Source organism: Macaca mulatta, chromosome 14 (genome assembly GCF_049350105.2).
Source record: "Macaca mulatta isolate MMU2019108-1 chromosome 14, T2T-MMU8v2.0, whole genome shotgun sequence".
NCBI classification, from domain to species: domain Eukaryota; kingdom Metazoa; phylum Chordata; class Mammalia; order Primates; family Cercopithecidae; genus Macaca; species Macaca mulatta.
The window spans coordinates 75546214-75571309 of NC_133419.1; the positions used below are offsets into that span (position 1 = coordinate 75546214).

General features: G+C 51.1%; 1 protein-coding gene across 10 annotated transcripts in view; it reads left to right on the forward strand.

Moving 5' to 3' along the window:
* Positions 1 to 25096, forward strand: part of SLCO2B1 (solute carrier organic anion transporter family member 2B1) — a 158674-nt gene that overhangs the window by 107969 nt on the left and 25609 nt on the right. For 5 of the 10 annotated variants that reach the window (XM_077960372.1, XM_077960375.1, XM_077960370.1 and 2 more), the window contains 6 exon segments: positions 8528 to 8658; positions 9837 to 9974; positions 11887 to 12049; positions 15265 to 15498; positions 15758 to 15856; positions 18455 to 18645. In XM_077960372.1, coding sequence (XP_077816498.1) covers positions 8578 to 8658; positions 9837 to 9974; positions 11887 to 12049; positions 15265 to 15498; positions 15758 to 15856; positions 18455 to 18645 — 906 coding nt within the window. In that variant the 5' untranslated portion in view covers positions 8528 to 8577. 10 annotated transcript variants of the gene reach the window in all.

Genomic DNA, 25096 nt, shown 5'->3' on the forward strand with positions numbered 1-25096 from the left:
CCTGACCTCGTGATCCACCCGCCTCAGCCTCCCAAAGTGTTGGGATTACAGGCATGAGCTACCACGCCCAGCCATGTGCAGCACTTTTATGATGACGAAGCACTCTGGGCCCATTTCACAAATGAGGGTGGCCGGGCATGGTGGCTCACACCTCTAATCCCATCACTTTGGGAGGCCGAGGCAGTGGGATCACCTGAGGACAGGAGTTCGAGACCAGCCTGACCAACATGGTGAAACTGCATCTCTACAAAAAAAAAGTATACAAAAAATTAGCTGGGTGTAGTGGCAGGCACCTATAGTCCCAGCTATTCCAGAGGCTGAGGCAGGAGAATTGCTTGAACCTGGGAGGCGGAGACTGCAGTGAGCCGAGATCGCACCATTGCACTCCAGCCTGGGCAATGAGAGCAGGACTCCGTCTCAAAAAAAAACAAACAAAACAAAAAATCAAAACCAAATGAGGAAACAAAAGCCAGGAGGAGCTCTGTTACCTGCCCAAGGCCATGCAGCTACTCGGCAACAGAGCTGGGGCTCAAACTGGAGCCCCCCACTGGTAACAGAGGCCTTCCTGGCCTATTCTTCCCCTCTTTCTGGACAAGTCTGTACTGAAGGCTCCAATGTTCCCAGCCTGTGCCTGGTGAACATAGGCCTGAGGGAGCTGACTCTGCAGGAAGCCTGCCCTGAGGTCCTCTCTAGACCCCAGGGTCACCTTGTGTTTGGAGGACTAGAGATTCATGATCCGAGTGAGATGGGATAACATGGACCCCTTAAAGGATCAATTTAAGTACAGAGAGAGATTAGCTGGGATCACATGGAGCGGATGGAGCATAGCCTTGAGCCATAGTTGCATATCTCTGAGCCTCTGGCTCCTTGTTTTAGGCCTAGGGAGACCCTCCTCCCAGGCTGTAGTTGCCATTTTTTAGGTCATCCTAGGTCTAGATGGGGTAGCCAGGGTTACAACTGGGAACAGAAAGTCCCAACTCAGGGTCCCTGACTGAGCTGGGAAACCACCAGAAAGTTTGCCTGGCCCCTCTGCGACCCTGCCAGATCTCCTTCAAGAAACAACAGCTGCAGTCTCACAAAGCTGGACCTCAAGCATGCTATTGTCCTCCCAGCAGACCACCCAAGGTCCTGCTGGGAGGAATTTCCCAAATATGACAGCCAAGCCCAATGCCTGGAGACATTCCCCCTTCCTGCCTTTGACTCCCTCTCCTCCAGAGTGCTGGGCCAGGCCAAACAAGGAACTGGAACATTCAGGGCCCTCATGCTGCCCCCATCCCAACTCATGTGCACCACCGCAGTCCCCACCCACAGACCCCATGCTCCAGCCTTCTCTTCCCCTTCATTTGGTTTAGTTCAATTCAACAATCTTGTTGTTTTATTGAGACGGAGTTTCCCTCTTGTTGCCTAGGCTGGAGTGCAATGGCACAATCTCGGCTCACTGCACCTTCGGCCTCCCAGGTTCCAGCAATTCGCATACATCAGCCTCCCAAGTAGCTGAGATTGCAGGTACACACCACCACGCTCGGCTAGTTTTGGTATTTTTAGTAGAGACAGGGTTTCACCATGTTGGCCAGGCTGGTTTCCAGCTCCTGACCTCAGGTGATCCACATGCCTCGGCCTTTCAAAGTGCTGAGATTACAGGCATGAGCCACCATGAGGCCAGGCGTGAGCCAGGCCTCAAAAGATAAGTGGTTTGCTGGGGACGAGGGACACATGCTCACTAGGGTGGGGGGTACATGGGATGGGATTGGCTTCCACTAACCTTGACCTCCTTGGGGCTGAGCCTATACTCACAGTTTGCAGATGGAGCTGGGAGTTGGGGAGGGGCTAACCATTGTTGAGGACCACAGTATATCAGGCATAGGACATTTTCCTTTAATCGTAATAAAAACACTGGGAGATAGACACTGCTCACTAACTCACAGAGAAGAAAACAGGCTTAGAGAGGCTAAATAAGCTGTCTTAGGTCACACAGCTACGTCATGACAAAACAAATCTTTGAATCCAAAGTCTTCTCACCCAGAGGGTTTCAGCAGGGAACTAACATGATCCACCAGGACTGGGGGAGTACAGGACAACGTCTGCCCTGGGGGAATTTATTGCCTAGTCAGGCAGAGAAGAGGGAAACATAAGTAATGCAAGAGAGTGACCAGCGGAAATTGGCCTGGGAGGGGGTTTTATGGAGGGAGAGATGAGAGATGAGCTGGGCTGCGGGAGCTTGGCAGGGGTGTCTGCAGGCCCAGGGAATCTCAGGCAACTCAGGAGGTAGGAAGGGCCCAAGGCAGGGCTTTGTAGCCTTGAAGTTGGCTGCCTCCCACCCCAACACTTCTGGAGGGGGGCGTCTGCCATTATCATGAGGAATGGATTGCCCAGCATCTGCTGCTGGTGTTACCGGAAAGGGGTCTGGATCCAGACCCCAAGAGAGGGCTCTTGGATCTCGTGCAAGAAAGAATTCAGGGTGAGTCTGTAAAGTGAAAGCAAATTTATTAGGAAAGTAAATGAATAAAAGAATGGCTACTCCATAGACAGAGCAGCCCCGAGGGCTGCTTGTTGACCATTTTTATGGTTATTTCATGATGATATGCTAAACAAGGGGTGGATTATTCATGCCTCCTCTTTTTAGACCATATAGGGTAACTTCCTGACATTGTCATGGCATTTGTAAACTGTCATGGCACTGGTGGGAGTGTAGCAGTGAGGACAACCAGAGGCCACTCTCATTGCCATCTTGGTGTTGGTGGGATTTAGCTGGATTCCTTACTGCAAGCTGTTTTATCAGCAAGGTCATTAGGACCTGTACCTTGTGCTGACCTCCTATCTCATTCCATGACCTGGAATGCCTAACTGTTTGGGAATGCAGTCCAGTAGGTCTCAGCCTTACTTTACCCAACCCCTATTCAAGATGAAGATGGAGATGGAGATGGGTAAGAATCTCAATTCAATGGTTTTGGATTTTGTGGGGAGAGAGTCTGAGAATCTGAGGGCCACAGCCTCTTCCTTTGAAGGGCTGATCCATCTTTCAGGAAGTTTCTCTAAAGAACAATCAAACCATTTGCTTTGGACGGACAGTCTAGGAAGAGGAAAAAAATTGCTAATGAAGACAGTGAAATAGCAAATAGCATCATGTGTATGTAGATGTGTAAGGTACAGTTTGGGGTTTTTAGCGCTCAGGCTGAATGTGGGGATAGATGGTTTTCATCCTCAGGAGATGCTTTCTGCACCAGGAAGGTGGGATTATAGTCCCTGCATTGTAGCCGGGGGCTTCAAGCCTGTATCACTGCCTCCTAGCCAGTGAGTGTGCCTGGAGAGAAGGGGTCCAGTTCCTTGGGTCCTGTGGTTGGTTACGGCTTGAATGAGAGAGGGAAAGAGATGATCCAGAGATGGATGAATGGCGATGTCAGGATGGAGGGGTTTACCTGGAGGAAGACCAGGTGTGTGTGGAAGGGGATGGGTCCAGCTGGGCCGATTGCCTCAGATGTGCTTGAATATTTATCAGGAAAAGAGAGCAATGGCCCCCGGGAAAGGAGAGCAAGGGCCACCTATATGTCAGGCCAGCTGCCCCAGAGGCCTTACCTCTTTGAGGTCGTATAGAGGAGAAGAGATTTCTTGTCCTCACTCTTTGCTAGGCTGGTGGCTGAAGTCACTATAACAAAAGACAACTTAACAGGAGAAAAGCATACAAATTTATTTGGCTTTTAAAATTTTGATTTACTTTAATTATTATTATTTTTACATAGAGATGGGGTCTCACCATGTCACCCAGGCTAGTCTGGAACTACTGGGCTTGGTAATTCTCCCACCTCAGCCTCCCAAAGTGTTGGAATTACAGGCGTGAGCCACTGCACCTGGCCCAAATTTATTTAATGTAAGTTTTCCATGACACGGGGGCCTTCAGAAATGAAGACCCAAAGAAATGGGAAAACCCGTGTATTCTTAACTTTTTTAGTTTTTATTATTTTGAATTTAATTTAATTTAATTATTTATTTTTTGAGACAGGGTCTCACCCTGTTGCTCAGGCTGGAGTGCAGTGGCATGATCTCGGCTTACTGCAACCTCTACCTCCTGGGCTCTTGCCTCAGCCTCCCAAGTAGCTGGGATTACAGGCATGCACCACCACACCTGGCTAATCTTTTGTGTTTGTAGTAGAGATGAGGCTTCGCCATGTTGTCCAGGCTGGTTTATTATTTTTTAATCATCTAGCTTAAAATGTCAAAAACTTGTGACTTTTTATGCCAAGTTTGATGAAGAAGTATATAGTTGCGGAGAAGTATTGCACAAAGAGGGTGTGTGTTAATGGTGATAAACTTGGGGAAATCTAGCAAGGCCTGTTTGTTCAGATTCTTCTCTGTGTCCTTGCGTCTTCAAAGTTAAGGCTGTTTCTTTTCTCCAGGTAGAAAGAGAGTAACTCTCAAATGAGGATCTTACGACCTGTTTCAGGGTGAAAGGCGGGAGAAGGTCAGAGCGGTGTGACTATCCTAAGTTTTATGACCTGCTTCTACTGTTTTCTCAAATGTGGCCAAGGTGCCATATTTGGGGAGTAGTGTGTCCTGAATTCCATCAGTAAATACTGTTATCTTCACCTTACAAATGGGGAAACTGAGGCTCAGAAAGCTCAAGGGATGTGCCCAGGCTCACACAATGGGCTTGTAGCACAGCTGGGATTCCAACCCAGGTCTGAGGCCTTAAAGCCTATTCTCAGCCTCACATTTCCCTGAGATCTGCCCTTTGTAGCTGGGAGGCAGCCAAAGGAAGCAGAATCCCGGGCCTTTCCCGCAGAGAACAGGTAAAGGAAGGTAGTCCTTGCAGTCAGGCTGATCTCTGAAACCCTGCTCCTCATTACCCAGACTCCAGTGGTGTGGAGAATGCTGACTCTACCCATGAAGGGCAGCCTTGAAGGGGGAGTCTCCGACTGACCAGACACATGGGAAATGAAGTTTGTGGCTGACAGACTTTCAGGAACCTGTCTGACTGTCTTATGAGGAGCTGCAGGCAGGTGGCTGACTGACGGTCTGAACGGACAGCTCTCCTGAAAGACAGTGGCCCGCTGGCTGGCTGGCTTACCAGCAGGTGGACACAGTGTGCCTGCACGAGTGATCAGCCAAGTGACTGATTGACAGTCGGGCACACAGACCCGCTGCGGGTCCCTAGCCCCTGGAGCCACCTGGCCTACCTGGGATCCCAAAACTTAGCTGCCCACCTGGGAGAGAGAGAGACTGGGTGTTTTAAACTAGGGCTTGGCTCCCTGCCCCAGGTCCCCTCATTCCCACAGGCGACTGCCAGCCCAGCCCAGGTTCAGTCCCATGGCCATCCCCTTCTCCTGTCAGGGGTGGCCCCTGACAAAGGCCCCATAGAACAGGGCAGGGCCTCAGTGCCCTTCCACAGGAGGACATGCAGCCCTGGACTTGACCATCCTTCCAAGGGGAGTGCCGCCCTGAGTCAGGGAGGCAAAGGTTTGCTGTCAGGGCATCAGTAGAGACCCCAGCCCACAAGAAAGTCTTGGAGGGGGTGGACAGCCTGCCTGACAAGCCCCATTCAGTGACCGACTGACCCCCCAAATACATGACTCGTGCACCTCTCAGAGCCAGGAGGAATGTAGCCAGTGCTTCCCTCCCCTGCCCAGAGGCACAGGCTGTGGACTTTGCCCTCCACAAACAGCCATATCTCTAAAGGATAAAGTAATCCCAGGAAGGCTCTGAGTCTTGACAGAAGAGGCCGGGATTGAAGCTTCAGGGAGAGCCAGAAGTGAGGCTGGAGTGGGAGCTCACCTGAGGCAGGTGAGCATGTTCCATGAGTGGGCAGGTGAGAGGCTGTGGGGCTGGAACTGGGGCTAGACAGGCTGGGGCACAGCAAGAATGTCTCCAGTATACCCAGGAAGCCAAATGGAGGATCCAGGGTCTGGCCTGGAGCTGGGGGCCTCATGTTCTGAGCCAGCCCACAGGCCTTCCACCCCTCTGCCCCATCCATTCCTTGGGTTTCCTTCAGAGCTGGGGCTCCAGGTCAGGGACTTCTGCTCCCAACCTCAGCTCCCGCTCTCTCATCTGGTTGGCTTGGCCCCTTGGTGGACTGGCACTGCTACCTATGAAGTGACCTGCTAGGTTTGGCTGGGCCAGGACAGAGAAAAGCACTGTGCTTCTTCCCCTTGTCAAACTTGTACAAGGAGCATTGAGTGACGTTGGGTTTAACACCTACCTGGACTTGAGTCCTGGGACCAATACTAACCAGCAAAGCTAGTTCCTCTGAGCCTGGGTGTCCTTATCGGAAGCATAGAGATAATAAGACACCAAAGGGACAGAGCTGTGGAGAGGGTTCATGGGCCAGTGCACAGAAAGCCTGTGGCACAGAGCCCAGACTACAGCAGGTAACCCACTGCTGCTAGTGAGAGGAGCTGAGGCTTAGAAATGGTCCCCTCCACCTCCTCTGGGCGCCTTTGCTTTGAACTGCCTTACTTCCTCCTTGCCTTTAAAGTGACTCCCACTGAATGTCCCATGACATTCCTCTTCCCTAGGCCAATTTCCCATCTACTCCTGTCAGGTGTCAGTTTTGTTTCAACAGTTCCTTGCTTCCTCTGAGTGTTTATGCCCCCAAGAGGGACTCCTCCCTAGCCACACGCACTTCCATTTCCTCAGCCAAATTCCTCAACCTGTGTGTATGGACGTTTCTCCAAAGCAAGATATACAAGTGGCAGTAGGCACATGAAAAGATTCTCAACATCATTAGTCATTAGGGAAATGCAAACCAAAACCACACTGAGATACCACCTGTACTCTATGAAGATGGCTATAATTGAAAAGACAGACAATAAAAGTACTAGCAAAGATGTAGAGAAATTGGAACATTGCTGGAGGGAGTGTAAAATGGTGTTGCCACTGTGGAAAATGGTTTGGCAGTTCCTCACATAGTTAAACACAGAATTATTTTATATGAACGTATGACCCAGCAATTCTGCTCCTAGGTATATACCCAAGAGAATTGAAAATGTATATCTACATAAAAATTTGTACATGAATGTTTGTAATACCTGAAACATGAAAACATTATGCTAAGTGAAAGAAGCCAGTCACAAAAGGCCACATATTGTGTGATTTTATTTATATGAAATGTTCAGAATATAGGCAAATTCATAGAGACAAAAAGTAGATGAGTGGCAGGGAAGAGGGAGGAATGGAGGGTGACTACAGATGGGTACGGGACTTCTTATGAGGGAATGAAAATACTCTGGAATTAGATAGTGGAGATAGTTGTACAGCTTTGTAAATATACTAAAACCCACTGGATTGTGCACTTTTAAAAGGTGGATTTTATGACTATAAATTACATCTCAATTTTAAAAATCCTCAGGTTCCCAGGTACCCTGTAAGAGGAGCACAAAAACTTCACCTGTGGTGGTTCAGGGCCTCTGTAGCCCCCTCCCTGAGTTTGTCTTTCAGCCCTAGAGATACAGTGAGAGTCCCCCAGGTCAGGAGGAATCCTGAGGTCAATTTTCAGGCTCCAGAAAGAGCATGCTGAGTGAGAGGAAACTCCTGCCGGTGGTGAGAGGGACATAAAACAATGGAGGCTTCCGGCAGGAAGTGAAGCCGCAGGAGGGGAGGAAAGCCAGGGAGGCCAGGGCTGCCAGGAAGAGCAGGTGGTTTCAGTCTAAATGGAGGGGTGGAGTCTGAAGTTTGGACTTCCAGGCTCCCCACTGAGAGTGAGCTCAGGAGACCCTGGGAGATGCCTCTGAAGGGGCTGAACTTTCCTCTCATTGCAGTGAGTGAGATACTGAGGGTTACCATAGTTACCATGTGAGGAAAACCAACATGCGTAAAGGAGGTCGAGGGTCCAAGACAGCTCTGTGTCCTCAGTTATCACCCCACGGGCCTCTGTCCACAAGGGTGTTAAATGAGACGAGCTCGGAGGGCCCTTTCTGCCCTGACCAGCAACATGGTCTGATGGTGTGATGTGGGGATAGGCTGGTTAGCTCTGTGATGACATGCACAGGGGTTCCCTGTGCAGGGGTTGGAATCTACTCCAATACACTGCAGAAAAGCCTTTATTCCCTGACTATGGACCTAGCCTTGACCCTGCCCCTGGCTCCAGACCTCTGATCCTAGACTGAACCAGACAGTCCCAGGCCCAGACTCAGTCTCCAAGAGCACAGGCTGTCTCACAACCCAAGGCAGGCTGAGAATGTGCACGGCTCACCCTCCCGCAGGGGCCACTACTTGCAAGTTTGCTGTATGGGGAGGTCAGCAACTTCTCCCCAGAAGGGAAGTTTTGCTGGGAGCAGAGTGAAGTGTGAAATAGGTACCCAGTAGGCATTGGGTCAGTAGGGGCACAGGGACACACACCCTTTTAGGAAAGTCCCTTCCAGAACTGTGACCTAAGAATGAGGAAGGCTGAAGGTGATTTGATTCTCAGATTCTCATCAACCACTAAGAACCCTTCCCCCTGAAAGACCTTGGTTCTGAGGTCTAGGGCTACCTGATCAGGCCAGGGCCATTCTCTGGGATTCTATCTATTCTCCTTCCCTGGTTTTCTGTCCCTCAGGGCCAGCGGGTGAGGGACCCCAGGTACCAGACAAGGAAACCAAGGCCACGATGGGCACAGAAAACACACCTGGAGGCAAAGCCAGCCCAGACTCTCAGGACGTGCGGCCAAGTGTGTTCCATAACATCAAGGTACCTCTCAGGGCCTGGCAGGGGACTCTGAGTCTAAAAGAGCAGGCTCTGCCACGTACTGGCTGTGTAATGCCAAGGAAGACTTTCTCTGAACCTCAGTTTCCTCATCTATACAATGGGTGGCTGTGAGGATCAAAGGGATGATCTACAAAAGCACTCAGCTGGGTTTCGGGCACATGGAAGGTGGCCAGTATGTGTTCGCTCCTCCCAGGGAGGAAAGGGGTGCTCTTGGAGGAGTACAGGATGAGGCACCCCTTGTTTCCCACTTTCCCAGAGAAATAGAGAAGTACCCTGGGGATCCCGAACCTATGTGGATACTGGGAGTCCTGGCTCCACCAAGGGCAGCTGTGAACATCCAACGTCCACTGGAGCCCACTGGGTGCCAGGCCCTGTGCCGGGTGCCCTCACACGTGATCTTATTTAGTTCTCACAATATTCCTGGGAACTCAGGCTGTTGTCCTCATTGTACAGATGAGGAAACTGAGACTCAGAACAGAGTGAATATATTAAGCTCTGTCATAAATACTCTATTTTTTAATCATTTGAAGTTTTTCTTCTCTTAGGAATTCTCTTAGAGTTTTTCAGGAGGAGACTCCAGGCAGGCTGGGATGTTTGGGGTAGCGTTCAATGTGTGCAGGTGGCCTCACAGTGTCACTCTGGGAGAGGACTAGTGCGGGTGGGATGGAGAAGGATCTGGGTGAATCTGGGATAGCTTCCCTGAGAAAGGGGCAGGATGGTGGAACTGGGAGGAAAGCCCAGCCCAGCCAAGGGGGGCTCTGAGAGCCAAAGGGGCTCCCACCATTCCTGGCCACGGGAAGACCCTACTCTTGGTCTTGTGGCTCTTCAACAGCCCCCAGGTCCCTGGAGTGTACTCAGGATGGCTTTTCTAGTTTTTAGTCCTGTGTGAGAAGCTGTGAGCTACACCAATCACCATCTCTCTCTACCCCCCACCTCCTCTGGCCTTTCTTCCCTTTCTGTCTTTCTCTCCCCTCCCTCCTCCTCTGCCTGTCTCCTTTGGTCTCTCTCTGTCTCTCTTCTGTTGGTCACTCTCCCGCTCTCTATCTCTTTCTGTGACTCTGCTCCCCCATCTCTGTTCCTTGGTGCTCTGTCTGCCTCCTTCCCTCTCTTTGTCTCCCCCTGCACTGCCCACCTCTGCCTGCCTCCCGGTCCCCCTACAGCTGTTCGTCCTGTGCCACAGTCTGCTGCAGCTGGCGCAGCTCATGATCTCCGGCTACCTTAAGAGCTCCATCTCCACAGTGGAAAAGCGCTTCGGCCTCTCCAGCCAGACGTCGGGGCTGCTGGTCTCCTTCAACGAGGTACAGGCCCCGCCCAGCCACAGGGGTGGACACTGAGGGAGACTTGCACCGCACCTTCCACCAACCTTCCCTCTCACTACCCCACCTTAAGGCCTTCCCCTCCCAGTGCCCTCAGGCAACCCCTGTCCCAGCGCCTGCCTGAAACCTCAGAGCGTTTGCAGCTGTCTTCTAGGACCTGGACTTGGTTGTCTCTCCTTGGGAACCTCTACTGTGTCAGGTCCAGGGATATTTCACAGCTAGCCAGGGTCCCCATATCCACCCAGTCCCCTTTGGCATCCTTTACCTTTTCAGGCACCCAGTTATTGCCTGTCCCAGGAAGGAATCAAAGAAAGCCACTTCAACGGTAGTGAGAGAGGCTTAAACTGCATCAAGAGCAGAACCTCTGGGCCTTAGGGTGGTTGGGGGAGGGATACCGTGGTGCAGGGTGTCTGTCCTTAGAACTGCCCGGGGATTCATAGGCCTGTGGGGCCCACAGCCAAGCAGGGAGGAGCAGATGAGCTGCTTTGGGTGGATTTGGAGATCAGAGTCCAGCTGTGTCCCAGTCCTTCAGTCCTTCCCCTGCCAGATGTTTTTACCCTGAAGAAAGTTGTCTTTCTCCCCATCCCCCGTGCAGATTCCCATGAAATTCTCCCCCTGGGTAATGTGTCATATTCCTCACTGTGTCATATTCCTCACAACTCAAGGCTGTCCAGCTGCAGTGTCCCCGGATCCTCTTCAGCACCTGCATCAGAGGTGGGAGGGGAAAGTCCTTACCCTGCTCTGGGAGCTTGGGCAAGTCACTCCCCTGTCTCTGGGCCTTAGGGCCCTATCTATGGATATGGCCACTGTGGAGTGTGGCTGTCCTTTCCAGGGTTTGGCCACTGTGGAGTGTGGCTGTCCTTTCCAGGGTCCGGCCACTGTGGAGTGTGGCTGTCCTTTCCAGGGTCTGGCCACTGTGGAGTGTGGCTGTCCTTTCCAGGGTCTGGCCACTGTGGAGTGTGGCTGTCCTTTCCAGGGTCTGGCCACTGTGGAGTGTGGCTGTCCTTTCCAGGGTCTGGCCACTGTGGAGTGTGGCTGTCCTTTCCAGGGTCAGCCATTCCCTGGCTCCCCCACCGACACTGCCCCACTCCCCCAGCGAGGAGGGTCTGGGACTCACCCACCGTTACCAACCAATAAGCAGCAGAGCCAATGCGCTCCCTGCTCATGGTGCAGAGACTGTTCCTGCCCTGCAAGCTCTGAAGTCCCCTCCTGAACTCACATCCTAGGATCGTGATCCTAAGGCTCAAAATGTCAAGCCTTAGGCCAGGCACGGTGGCTCATACCAGTAATCCCAGCACTTTGGGAGGCCGAGGTGGGTGAATCACTTGAGGTCAGGAGTTCGAGATCTGCCTGGCCAACATTGTGAAACCCCATCCCTACTAAAAATGCAAAAATTAGCCAAGCATGGTGGCACGTGCCTGTAATCTCAGCTATTTGGGAGGCTGAGGCAGGGTAATTGCTCAAACCCAGGAGGAGGAGGTTGCAGTGAGCCGAGATTGCACCACTGCACTCCAGCCAGGGCAATAAGAGCAAAACTCTGTCTAAAAAAAAAAAAAATCCAAGCCTTGACCTGGCTTTAGACTTTGTTTATGACATTCCTGAAACTCAAAATCCCTTCATTTGATGGCCCATCCTCCTCATGTTCTAACATGGAGTCCAATCTGTGTTCAAAAATGGAATTGAACTCCTAGATTTCTCCGCTCTGCCCTCATTTTTCTCCTCTAAGGGGGCAGTGCGGCCCTTCTGAGGGGGACCCAGGAGAGAGACCCAGATGATTTTTATTCAGTCCGTTATTCAGATGGGCATACCGAAGTTGGAGATAGAGACAAGGATGGTGCAGGCCCCCAGCCCTGGGCACTGTTCCACCTTAATGGGTCTCCTGGTCCCTTTGCAGGTGGGGAACACAGCCTTGATTGTGTTTGTGAGCTATTTTGGCAGCCGGGTGCACCGACCACGAATGATTGGCTATGGGGCTATCCTTGTGGCCCTGGCGGGCCTGCTCATGACTCTCCCGCACTTCATCTCAGAGCCATACCGTTACGACAACACCAGCCCCGGTAAGAGCAGCAGGGCTGGGCAGGAATGGGACGTGAGCCTCTGCATTGCTTTGCGCTGGGGCCCACCCACAGGCCTTCATCAGGCAGGATATGCCCCAGCACCCCAGGATAGCTGCTAGTCCCCCACCCCGCCCGGCTCCTCAGGCCCCAGCCCCGGTGGGTCTCTGGCAGACCTGAGGAGTGGGGCAGGAAGTAGGCCCTGCGCAGAGGGGTGAGGGCCTGCTTGTATGTCACTGTGGGTTTTTTTAAGTGGGGGTGAATTTACAGTGCAGCCTACTTTGAGGGCCTGGCATGCAGTAGACCCTTAGGAATTGCCTGTGTGGTAATAATAGCGTCATACACTACTCACTATGCACCAGACACTGCTCTAAGCACTTAATGTGTAGTCATGCATTTAATCCTCATAAAAGACATTGGGAAAAGAAAGAATGAATGAGTGAATGAACAAATTTTAAAAAATGAAGGAATTCTGGACAGGAATGGTGAAGCCATGTTCAGCCCAGTGGGATTTTGTTGAGGCCCTACTTGACAAAGGGATGCCTGTCTCTTAGAGAATGACCCTAACAACCTGAGCCCTCATTTTATTCCTTCCCTCTCCTACCCACTCACCCACCCACCCACTCACCCATCTGTCCATCTATCCATTCATCCATATCTATCCACCCATCGATGCATCCACCTACTCATCCATCTATTTATCTATTCATCCATCCAGTGGAACACCCAACAAACTCTTAATGCTGCCTACTTCGTGCCTGAGCCTCTCAGGGGAATCAGTTCTTTTTACTCTAGGGAGCTCCCAGCCTGGGAGAGGAGACAGACAAAACAAAAAACAGTTGTGTGATGAGGGAAGCACAGGGCAGGGGCGAGCCCACACTCCATCCTGGCATGGAGGAAGCCTTCCTACGGGAGGAAGACTGTCAGAGAACAGCCTTCCTCCCTCACCCTCCCACCAGCTCACGCCTCTGAAGTCCCACTCTGTACCAGACCAGAAGACAGGGATAGGGGAGACAAGATGAAGCAGACATGACCCAGTGGGGTGCAGGGTTGGCATGAGCACGGGCAACTCTGCCACAAGGTATAGAGCCGAGCACCTTGGGAGGTGACCAGAGGAGGCCATTAGAGTCCTGAATAAGGGAAGGACCCTGGCAACTGGAGGGAGCTGGAGGGGTTAGAGGAGGTGGCACTTGAGCTGCAGCTTAGAGAGAAGGTGGCAGTTGCAGGTGGAGGGGAGGGCATGGGTGCAGAGGCAGGGAAATGGGAAAGCCCAGCATGTGCATGAAGAATGCGGAGTGGTTCTCTAGGCCTGCATGGAAACTTGTCAAGAGAACTGCTTGGAATACCAAAACACAATACTTCCTCACATTTCTTTGTACAGAATTTTCACTTTACAGAGGTTTTTCTGTGCAAGGACACACATGTTCTTCATCCTCACTACCATACAACCTCCCTCTGCAATGGGTGCCCCTGAATCCTTAAGCAAATCCCTTCTCCTGTCTGAGCCTCCATCTTTACATCAGCCCAAAGAATGGGAGAGACTCGGGGATCTCCAAACTCCCCTCCTGTTCTGACAGTCCAGGTTATTCCATTCACTCATTCTTCATCCAATACTGATGAAGTTGTGTTCTGTGCCAGGCCCTCTGCGGGGCACTGGGGACACAGGGATGGGGAAGGCAGACATAACCTCTCTAATAATTGTCGCATCTAACGTCTAGTAGGCCCCATGCCTGGGCACGCTCACCACCCACCACTCTTAACGTTCATGACCCCAGAAGGCAGGGATTATCACTACTTGCTCACAAGTGAGGAAACCAAGGCCCAGAGAGGGGAGGAACTGCCCCAAGGACACACCCAGGTAGCGCTACCTTAGCTGCTGCTCTGAACTGCTGAATTCTTCCACTTCTGAATTCCTTATCTGGAGAACTTTGTTCTTTTTTTTTTTTTTTTTTTTTTTTGAGATGGAATCTCACTCTGTCGCCCAGGATGGAGTGCAGTGGTGCAAACTTGGCTCACTGCAACCTCCACCTCCCAGGTTCAAACAATTCTCCTGTCTCAGCCTCCTGAGTAGCTGGGATTACAGGCATGTAGCACCACACCTGGCTAATTTTTGTATTTTAGCAGTGATGGGGTTTCTCCATGTTGGCCAGGCTGGTCTCAAACTCCTGACCTCAAGTGATCCACCCCGCTCGGCCTCCCAAATTGCTGGGATTACAGGCGTGAGCCACAGCATCTGGGCAAACTTTGTTCTTTCTTTCGTGTGAAAGATGAAGAAACCAAGGCCCAGAGTGGGTAAGGGCCTCTGTGAAGTCACACAGCAAGTCCCAGGCAGCCTCCATGGAAGGCTTCTTTCAGGTTCTTGACCTTGTTTCACATGGCTCTTTGCAGCCCAAGGAAGTGGCTCTCCTGGCTGGACTGACACAGCTCAGAGTCTCAGCTCCATAAATGGAGGGCCGCAGAGAGAAGGCTGCTTCTACAGCCACATTTGGGATAATAATAGTGTGAGGGTCTCCTCAAGTTTGCTCACCAAATATTGGTGAGCTCCAGGGAACAAATGTCAGGTAACTAAATTAAGAAATTCTTTTCTGTACACTGCATCTGTGTCCCAAGCTGACACTGAACCCTTCCCCAAAGTGAACATCAAGGGCCCCAGGGCCCTCCACAATCCAGCCCCAGCTGCCCCACCCTGCTTCACCGTGACTTCAACCCTGGCCTTGCCCTCACACTTTGTGATCTAGCCATTCTGAACTTCTCATTCTCCTGGCACGGTGCCCTTTCAAGTCCCTGGGTTTTACCTGTACTGTGACCTCTCCCTAGAACACCCCTCCCCTCCCTCTTTTTCTGGTAAATTGTGTTTATTCTTCTGGACCCAGTTCAAACTGCACCCCCTTTGACCGCCCCGCCCCACGCAGGGGCCGCCGTTGCTGTGGCACTTGCAAATGCCTCTGGTCAGAAAGGTGGTGTAGGGCAGTTTAAGAGCATGGACCCTAAAGCCAGACCCCCTGGGTTCCCATCCTGGCCCTGTCCCCTTACTGGTTTCTGTCTAAGCATCAGTTTCCTCACCTGTGAAACAGGCGTAATGAGGGCACTCCCCCTCGAGGTTTGCTGTGGGGCTCGAATTATTTTTACACACAGCACTTAGAAGAGTACCTTCCCCCCGGGAAGTGCTATTTAAGTCTTAGCTATTGTTGTAACATTTTTTCATTGTCGTCTCTCAGAGGATATGCCACAGGACTTCAAGGCTTCCCTGTGCCTGCCCACAACCTCAGCCCCAGCCCGGACCCACTCCAACGGAAACTGCTCGAGCTACACAGAAACCCGGCATCTGAGTGTGGTGGGGATCATGTTCGTGGCACAGACCCTGCTGGGCGTGGGTGGGGTGCCCATTCAGCCCTTTGGCATCTCCTACATCGATGACTTTGCCCACAACAGCAACTCACCCCTCTACCTCGGTGAGGACCAGTCTCATCCCTTGGCCTCTGATGGTCAGGCCAGGCTCAGCTAGGAGGAAGAGAGACCCAGGGTTGGGGCTGGAGATGGAGTCCCTGCCCCCTGCCCCATCTGGCCAGGAAAGGTCCAGGGAAGCCCTGGAGACTTCCCCATCCCTGACCAGGGGAGACAGAGTGTTCTTGCCCATCACAGACTGGGCAGGCACTGGTCTGAGGAGAGAAGCCAGGACTAGAGGATCCTAACCCAGGCTTTGTGTTGTAGGGATCCTGTTTGCAGTGACCATGATGGGGCCAGGCCTGGCCTTTGGGCTGGGCAGCCTCATGCTGCGCCTTTATGTGGACATTAACCAGATGCCGGAAGGTGAGCCTCAGGACCACACGTTTGCTAGACCCTAGCTAACTGACTGCCACTCTCATAGGAGACACTGAGCCAGGGAACCTCGGTTCAAATCCTAACAGCACCACTGACCTTGGGCAAGCCTCTTAGCCTCTCGAACCTCAGCTTTCTCATCTGTGAGAAAATCTCTGTCCTGTCTGTCTCCTAAAGCTGCAATTGGAGTCCAGTGAGATGGTGGAGGTAAACTGTAAAATGCCATCAGATGAGGAACCGTGGTTGCTGTCACTACTATTACTAGGAGTCTTCGCCTTGTTCCATACCCCACCTTCCCCAGGCCCTCAGCCCCCTGCTCACACATGCTGTGGGGCAGGTGAAAGAGCGCACTCTTTTGACCTGTAGGGAGCCTCTGTCTTTAGGGGGAAACAAGACTTGAGTTAAACAGAAAGGACAGTGCACACTGGAGAGAACTTTTGGAGCAGAACTTGGTGACTCAAAGTATTACCCTGGGCCTCTCTCAGATGGGGTATTTACTGTGACCTCTAAGAATCCTTCTAGTTCTGACCAGCTCAGAGCCTAGGAAACTGCCAGGGGCACCATTTGGGAAACAGTAGTCTCTGGTTCAGGCAGTGGTCAGAGTGGGCCAAGGAGTGGGACTGACGCTTGGTCAGAAGCTGGCCAGGAGGGAGGGGTGTTGGGGGTTCTGGGGCTCTGGAGTCCTTGGAGAGCAGTAGGGTACTCCTGTTAGAGCGTGTCACTGTGGCATCCCAGCTCCTAACTCATCAAACCAAGCAGCTCCAGAGGTGCCTCCTGCCTCCTGCCATTCTCACCTGCAGACTTTCTGCCAGGTCCTGGGAGCCTCAGGTAATGTGTGTGTGTGAATGAACATGCAGACGCTGCTTCTTGTTCCCCAGCTTTTGCCCACAAGTGCCTGCAGCCAGGACAGGTCTGCACAGCTCTGAACAGCAGCCACTAGGAACAGCCCTGCCCCGCCCGCTTTCCTTCTGGAAGGCTGGGTCCAGAGTGTGGGCTCTGGCTGCAACCTCTCCCTCCCCTGAAAGAAAAGTCCTGGGAGTCAGGGGTTCCCTAGATGTCCCCCGACACACCTCAGCTCCATGCAAGGGGGTGTGTTTTCTGACTGTTGACATTGTCCAGGCAGATGGGGCATCTCCACAGGCAGATGTGACATTTCTGTGAACCAACCTGCCACCTCAAAACTCCCTTCTCCATGGGGGATTTCACAAGGTAGGCAGATCACGCCAGCTGCAGGCACAGACTGATATGAGAGAAGCAGAGGGGCTGGAGAGGTGCATGTGTGAGTTCTCACCAGCCTGACATGCAGGCAGGAGAGATTAAAAAGTAAGGAGAGAATCAAGTCTAATCACTGCAAAAGCCAAACCCATCCTCAGCGTTACAGGTACATTTGCTAAGTGCCAACTGAGTCCTCTGGTCCCTGCCTGGGAGGAACTTAGGATCAAGCACGAGGGGAACCAGCTCTGCATGTGGGGTTGTTATATCAAGGAGCATTTGGTTTTTCTTATTTTTGAGACAGGGTCTCACTCTGCCCCTCACGCAGTAGCACTATCCTAGCTTACTGCAGCCTTGGATGCCTGAGATCAAGCAATCTTCCCACCTCAGGCTCTCGAATAGCTGAGACTACAGGTGTGCACCATCACATCTGGCTAACTTTTTAATTTATTTGTAGAGACAAGGCCTCACTATGTTGCTCAGGGTGGTCTCGAACTCCTGGCCTCTAATGATCCTTCCACCTCAGCCTCCCAAAGTGCTGGGATTACAGGCTTGAGTCACTGCACCCAGCTCATTTGTATTTTTATGAAGCATTTTCGGATGCTGTGGAAATTGAAGGAGAATGTACGCAACTCAGCCTTGGGATTAAGAAGTATGACAGGAGCTTTGTGTGTTCCAGCCAGGAGGCACATCTGGGATAATCTAGTTCTAATTAAACCTAGGTAGGGATCAAAATCATCTGGGGAACTTGTTAAAGGTATGGGTTCCTTGATCACCTTCCCACCCCACTCTGTGGTCATTCTAAGTGGGTCCTCGGTAAGGCAATTTTTGACAAACATCCCTGGGGATAACACAGGTCTGAGAAACACAACAGTAATCCTAACCCTTCATTTAAGAATAATAATCACAATAGTAATGAGAAGGAGGAAGAGGAGGATGGGCAGGTACCTCTACGGCACACACTCTTCTAAGTGCTTCACATCTATTAATTTCTTTAATTTTCACAACAATTTTATGATTTGGAAGCTACTAATATCTATATTTCACAAAGGACAAAAACTGAGGCACAAAGAGGTTACGTAGCTTGCCCAAGGTTATGAGTTAGTAATGGCATTCAGACCCAGCAGTTCACCTCCGGAGTCCATGGCCTTGACCACTGCACTACATTGCCTCAGTAGTTGAAGAAGCCAAGACTCGGAAAGGGCCAAGGACTTGCCCAGGGTCACACAGGACACACCTGGCAGAGCAGACTGGAACTCAGGTCTCCTGACTCCCAGCCTAGGCCACCTCATGTCTCAGAGGCCAGTCCCAGGATGGTGGCTTAGAAGTGACAGCCTATCATCCTGACGCTAACGTCACCATGCTCTTCTCTTCCAGGTGGTATCAGCCTGACCATAAAGGACCCCCGATGGGTGGGTGCCTGGTGGCTGGGTTTCCTCATTGCTGCTGGCTCAGTGGCCCTGGCTGCCATCCCCTACTTCTTCTTCCCCAAGGAAATGCCCAAAGAAAAACATGAGCTTCAGTTTCGGCGAAAGGTCTTAGCAGTCACAGACTCACCTGCCAGGAAGGTAAGCTCCCTCCATGTTACCTGTCTGGGTCCAGGCTCCAGCCCCACCCACTTGTTCTCCTTTGTAACATTACACTTCGGCTGGGTGCGGTGGCTCACGCCTGTAATCCCAGCACCTCGGGAGGCCGAGGCGGGTAGATCACAAGATCAGGAGATCGAGACCATCCTGGCTAACATGGTGAAACCCCATCTCTACTAAAAATACAAAAAATTAGCCGTCTGTGGTGGCGGGTGTCTGTAGTCCCAGCTACTTGGGAGGCTGAGGCAGGAGAATCGCTTGAACCCGGGAGGTGGAGGTTGCAGTGAGCTGAGATCACGCCACTGCACTCCATCCTGGGCGACAAAGCAAGACTCTGTCTCAAAAAAAAAAAAAAAAAATTACACTGCATCCCCACTGGGTACTATGCTTTCTGCCTGGGCTCCATCACATCTTTCTGACAACCTTGCGCAGTGAATATCACCTGCCCTCTCCACAGCTGAGGAGACCCAGAGCCAATGTTGGAAAGTGACTTACCCAAGATCACAAAGTCAGCAAGCAAGGGCAGTGCTGGGATGAGAACCCGCACCTCTCTGAGCCCATGCCCCTCATGCTAACCACTACAGTATGGCCTCTGTGCTCATCACTTAAAGTTTTTGTAAATTCTGAACATGCCATAGGAATGTTAAGAATTGGGAGAGTGGGTAGGACAGTCTGGGAAGACCTCCCTGAAGAGGAGGGATTTCAGCTGGACTTTGAAGGATGTGTGGAAGCACAGAAAGGAGAGAGGATCAGAGATTCCAGGCACAGAAACATCCTGCATGAAAGATTTGGCTATAGAAATAAACCTGGCCCTTTCGGGGACAGTGAAGGGGACAAACATGCACAGAGTGCAGGGCCCAGGCTGGACCTGAAGATCAGTCCATGGCCTCCACCCTTCCAGCGGGCACAGTCTAGGGAGGACACAGACTCATGGACAAGTCACGACCGGTGTGATGCTCCAGGGTGTCTAGAATCCCCCTTCTCCACTCTTGCGGCGGGTGGGTCTCTCCTCAGAAGAGGACACAGAGGCCCAGCCTAGTGCAGGGATTTGCCCAGGGTCACAAAGCTGGTAGGAGAGGACAGGATCACATGAGCCACTAGGCAAAACAGAGTATTCTGGGCCAGGGACTTCCAAGTTTTCCAGGTACCCACAAAAACACGAGGCCTGAAAAACAACAAATTGGCTTCAAATTAAAAAGAAAATGACAAAATAGAAACAATTTTTAAAGTTTATTTATTTATTTATTTTTATTTTTTGAGACGGAGTCTCACCCTATTGGCCAGGCTAGATCTTGGCTCACCACAACCTCCAACTCCCAGGTTCAAGTGATTCTTCCACCTCAGCCTTCCAAATAGCTGGGATTACAGGCGTGCGCCACCACGCCTGGCTAATTTTGTATTTTTAGTAGAGATGGCATTTCACCATGTTGGCCAGGCTGGTCTCGAACCCCTAACCTCAGGTGATCTGCCCACCTAGGCCTCCCAAAGTGCTGAGATTACAGGTGTGAACCACTGTGCCAGGCCTAAAAGTTTAATTACATGCCAGTAATGTCAAGTTCATTAATTTTTTTAAATACTTATACACATTTCATTACATTCTGAAAATTTGTGCATTAGATTTCCTCTTTGCCAAGTATGGGAGGTGGATGTTGAGAAATCACAGACAATCATAAATTAAGTAACTTACTTGTTGCTAAGTAATTCTAATTTCAAAGGGACAATTTATAAAAATCCTGTTGAATGTTTTTGCTGCAAGAGCATTTCTGTGTCAGGTTGATGCATTTGAATATGTTTGGAGAGGGTGGGGGCAGGGAGAGAAATCAGACAGCTCTGATGGTGGTCCAGGCCAGGTGGAAGCCATGCATCGGCAGTGAGGGGATAGAGGTGCATCTGGGAGCTACCCAGGTTGGGGACTACACATAGCTGCCCTGCTGCGGGATGTCCCCAAGACAGTGATGAGTTGGGCTGATGCTGGGATTGGGTGCAGCTGTCTCAGAGGCAGGGGGAAGCAGCTGCCAGGGAGTGAGCAATTTCAGGGGAAGAAGACAGTTTGAAACCACAGCTGGGCCTTTCTGATTCTGCCTAGCTCAGGCCAAAGTTTGGATACGATGAAATTCCTAGAACTTAGAGGTGGGGTGATGTTCATAAAGGAAAGAGAGAGAGCCTACATTGCTGGTTACAGATGATCTCCAAATCGAGTCCTAAATTTTAACAGAGAAGAATGCCAGTTGAGCCATGGGTGGGATAGGTGGCAGAAGCAAAGTTTAGGAGTGGGAGACTGCACTGGGCTCTGTCACATGCCAGCCATATGACCTTGAGCAGCAAGCCACTTCCACATTCTGTGCTGCTGTGTAAGATGCTGAGGTTAGGCTCCTGGAGCAATATCCTGTGTGCCTCGGATTCCGAGAATGCACGATTCCTTGAGTCGGAGCTGCTATGATTCAGAGACTCAAATTTTAAGAGCTGTGTCTCTATGATGCTTTGAAACCCTGGCTCCCCAGCTGTGAACCTGTCTGGCTGTCTGGATCCAATCTGTCAGCACATTGGGGATGGGGAGTGGGGAGGGAAGGGGGTGAGAGGTTCTTTAAAAAGAAACAAGGGCTAAGAACATGATGATCTGCTTCCAGCAGCTCTCAGGCAATAAATATTGATGTGGGAGGAATTGTTCCTCCACCTCCCTGAGGCTGCCTTGGCCGGGTCTGCTTGCAGTAAAGCTGGTTGGCCTGGCTCAGAAGGGCCACCAATCGGGAGTTGAATAAACCAGGAGCAAAGGCCCAATGAGGCTGAATTGGCTTCCAGAAAGTCCAGACCTCCAGACATGGGATGTGTATCTTCTGCAGGGCGAGAGAATGGGCAAGAGGAGAAAGTGAAGGGCAGAGCTAACTCTGAAATCTCACCAGGCGTCCCCTCCCAGGCTCAGGGTTCCAGGGTCCCCTAAATACCCTCTTCGAAGTAAATGCTGTTTTTAAAGATATCCAGGAGATGGCAGTATGTAATACAAGAATTATGTGGCCCAGAGAAGGTTTCTGGCCTCAGTGTCTCTATCTATCAAATGGGTAGCAGATCAGACAAGGTCTGTCGCCCCTGACAGGTTCAAGGCCATCTCTAAATGACTCACTGTCTCTGGAGCAATATGTGAGCATTTTTACAGGGGAAAAGAGGGGTACATTCCACAGCCCCTGCCCCAAGGAGGTCTGAGAAGGTGAAGGAAGGCCAGATGCAGAGAGATGGGGAATGATGAATGACAGCTCAGGTTTCTCCCATGGCCATGATTATGGGATTCTCTGCCTGGGGGGCAGGGGGCATTAGCAGTCCCCATGAAGAGTAGAGTAGAAGAGTAAGAGATGGGATTGGGGGAGGCCATGCAGGGGATGGGAGGGGACAGGAGCCCTACTTTCTTGCCTTTGGCTCTGTCCCTGTATCTGTGGCCTCGGAGCTCAGGTGCTACCAAGAGACCCTCATAGGAGTGACCCAGGACAGGCCTCACCTCCCTCTAGGCCTCAGTCTTCCTGTCTACAATCAGCCAGTCCCCAAGGTCCTGCTAGGCCCAAGGACTCCTGGCAGATGGCTCTGCAGGGTCTGTGGGGTAAAGATGGTCTCTTGAGGGCTTCCTGACAGATTCTTCTTCCCCATCTGTCCCTGTGCCCACCATGCCCTCTGGTCCTTCTGAGAACCTGCCCTTGGGGCTGGGTCAGGGGCTCAGAGGGGCCCATAGAGCTACTTTCTGGCAGGCAAGCCTGTTCCATGAGGACCCCTGTCCCTCTCCAGCCTCTGAGCACCACCGGACTCCGACCACAGAGACCAGGAATCTATGTGTCTGTTATTTCTGGAATATGTCTGAGAGTTTGGGATTCTAAAATTATATGGTTTTAAAGTCTGTATTTCTAATAGAGCTTCTCAAGTACTTACCTTATTCTAAAAGTCTGTGCCTCGAAAGGCCTATGACTCCCCAAATCCACATTTCTAAATGGCTGCAATTTTGGCTAAGAGTCTGTAAGCCTGTGATGTCCACTGTCTTCCAGTCGTTAACTTCCATGTACTTCTTTGGGAGAATGGTCAGAGATGGAGGACAGGAGTGTGAGGTGCCAATGGTCCTTAAAACCCAGGACTTAGGGCTGGTCTATCAGGATTTGCCCAGCCAGGAAGCCTCCATTTCCCTGGGGCTTTGTGTCTCCACGGCAGCATCTGTGAGTTCTGAGGTGCTGCAGGCCTCCTAGCCCCCAGTGCCTCCTCTTTGCAGGCACTGCCTCTAGACCCCGCTGCATCTCACTGATGGATGGATTGGCCCATAGAGGGTTAAAGACATGTCCAGAGGTTGGACAGCACCACAGGCCCTTGTACTGGTCTGTACAAAGCCAGGTCCTGGCACCAAATAGCTGAGGAAAGGCTCCCCCAGACCACCAGGTCTGCACATAGAGCTTCCTTTAACATCATGGCTTGAGGCCCTGTTGGGGCGATCTGCTTGACTGGTTTTTTGAATTGAACCCCACAGAACCCCAAGGGTACCACCATAGGGAGGAGGAGGAGGGGTATCACCGAGCAGGGCTAAGGGCCTTCCACGCCTCTACACACACACACAAAATATAGAACTACTCGGACTGAAGTGTGTGTTTTCATACCTGTCTAAAGACTAAATCTAAAGAATGAGATTTCAATTGGGAAAAGGGTTCTGTTCCTAAAAACCAGCAGAGCTAGTCCAATACTGCCATTTGTCAGAGGAGGAGACTGAGGCTAAAGAAGAGATGAAAGGTAGCTGATCAGGCCCAAGAGGCACCATGTGAGCTTCCTTGGTGTCTAAGGCATCCTGCAGTGGCAGGGACAGGGCTAGACATGGCAGGGGTTAGACACATGTCATGCTGGAGGCCTGTTGACTTCAATAGGGATGGCACCATGCTAAAGGGGCTGAAGAGAAGACTCGGAGTTAGCAAACAAGACATCGGGTTTATTGAGGGAACTTACATACAGGGTGGTCCAGTGGTGGTGGGCTGGACAGAGAATCACTACCATTTGTAAAAACCATGCAAATTATATGGCACCCTCCACCTGGCCACCTTCACTTAACCCAAAACAAAGGGCTTTGATCCTTCATACAGCCTGCGTTTCATGGGATGAGCCGGGGGTTCAGATGTCCTTCATAAATAAGAAATGAATCTCTGGGTTGGCCACTCCCAGATTCCTTAGCTCAGAACTCCAAATGAGGCTGGCTGTGGTGGCTCACACCTGTAATCTCAGCACTTTAGGAGGCTGAGGTGGGCACATCACTTGAGGTCAGGAGTTTGAGACCGGCCTGGCCAAATGGTGAAACCTGTCTCTACTAAAAATATAAAAATTAGCTGGGTATGGTGGCGTGCACCTGTAGCCCCAGCTACTTGGAAGGCTGAGGCAAAGATGGGGCTTTACCATGTTGGCCAGGCTGATCCCCAACTCCTGACCTCAAGTGATCCACGCCCGTCAGCCTCCCAAAGTTCTGGGATTATAGGCATGAGCCACTGCGCCCAGCCTACGTGAGAGATTTTGAATTGGCGTACAATGTGTAATAATTATATCAGAGTAAATGGGGTATCCAACACCTCAAGAAACAAGAAAGAATTTATCATTTCTTATTTTTTAAATTTATTTTTCAATGTATAACCAATCAATAGAATGTATCATTTCTTTGTGTTACAAATGTTCCAATTATACTCTCTTAGTTGTTGGTTTTGTTTGGTTTGTTTTGTTTTTTTGAAACAGAGTCTCACTCTGTCACCCAGGCTGGAGTGCAGTGGTGCAATCTTGGCCCACTGCAACCTCCACCTCCCGGGTTCAAGCAATTCTCCTGCCTCATCCTCCCAAGTAGCTGGGATTATAGGCTACAGGCTCCATGTTGGCCACGCTGGTCTTGAACTCCTGGCCTCAAGTGGTCTGCCTGCTTTGGCCTCCCAAAGAGATGGAGTTAAAGGCGTGAGCCACCACACCTGGCCCTGGTCCCTCTCTTAGTTTTATTTATTTATTTATTTATTTATTTATTTATTTATTTATTTTGAAATGGAGTCTCGCTCTGTCACCCAGGCTGGAGTGCAGGGGCGCAATCTTGGCTCACTGCAACCTCTGTCTCTCGGGCTCAAGCGATTCTTCTGTCTCAGACTTACAAGTAGCTAGAATACAGGCATGTACCACCATGCCTGGCTAATGTTTGCATTTTTAGTAGAGTTGGGGTTTCGCCATGTTGGCCAGGCTGGCCTTGAACTCCTGACCTCAGATGATCCACCTGCCTCAGTCTCCCAAAGTGTCTTTGTTATTTTTAAATGTATAATAAATTCAGCTCTCTGTCTCTTTAATATACTGATTTCTAACCTAAGGTTAGAAGTTCGAGACCTGCCTGGCCAACATGGCGAAACCCCGTCTCTACTAAAAATGCAAAAAATTAGCCAGGCGTGGTGGTGGGTGCCTGAAA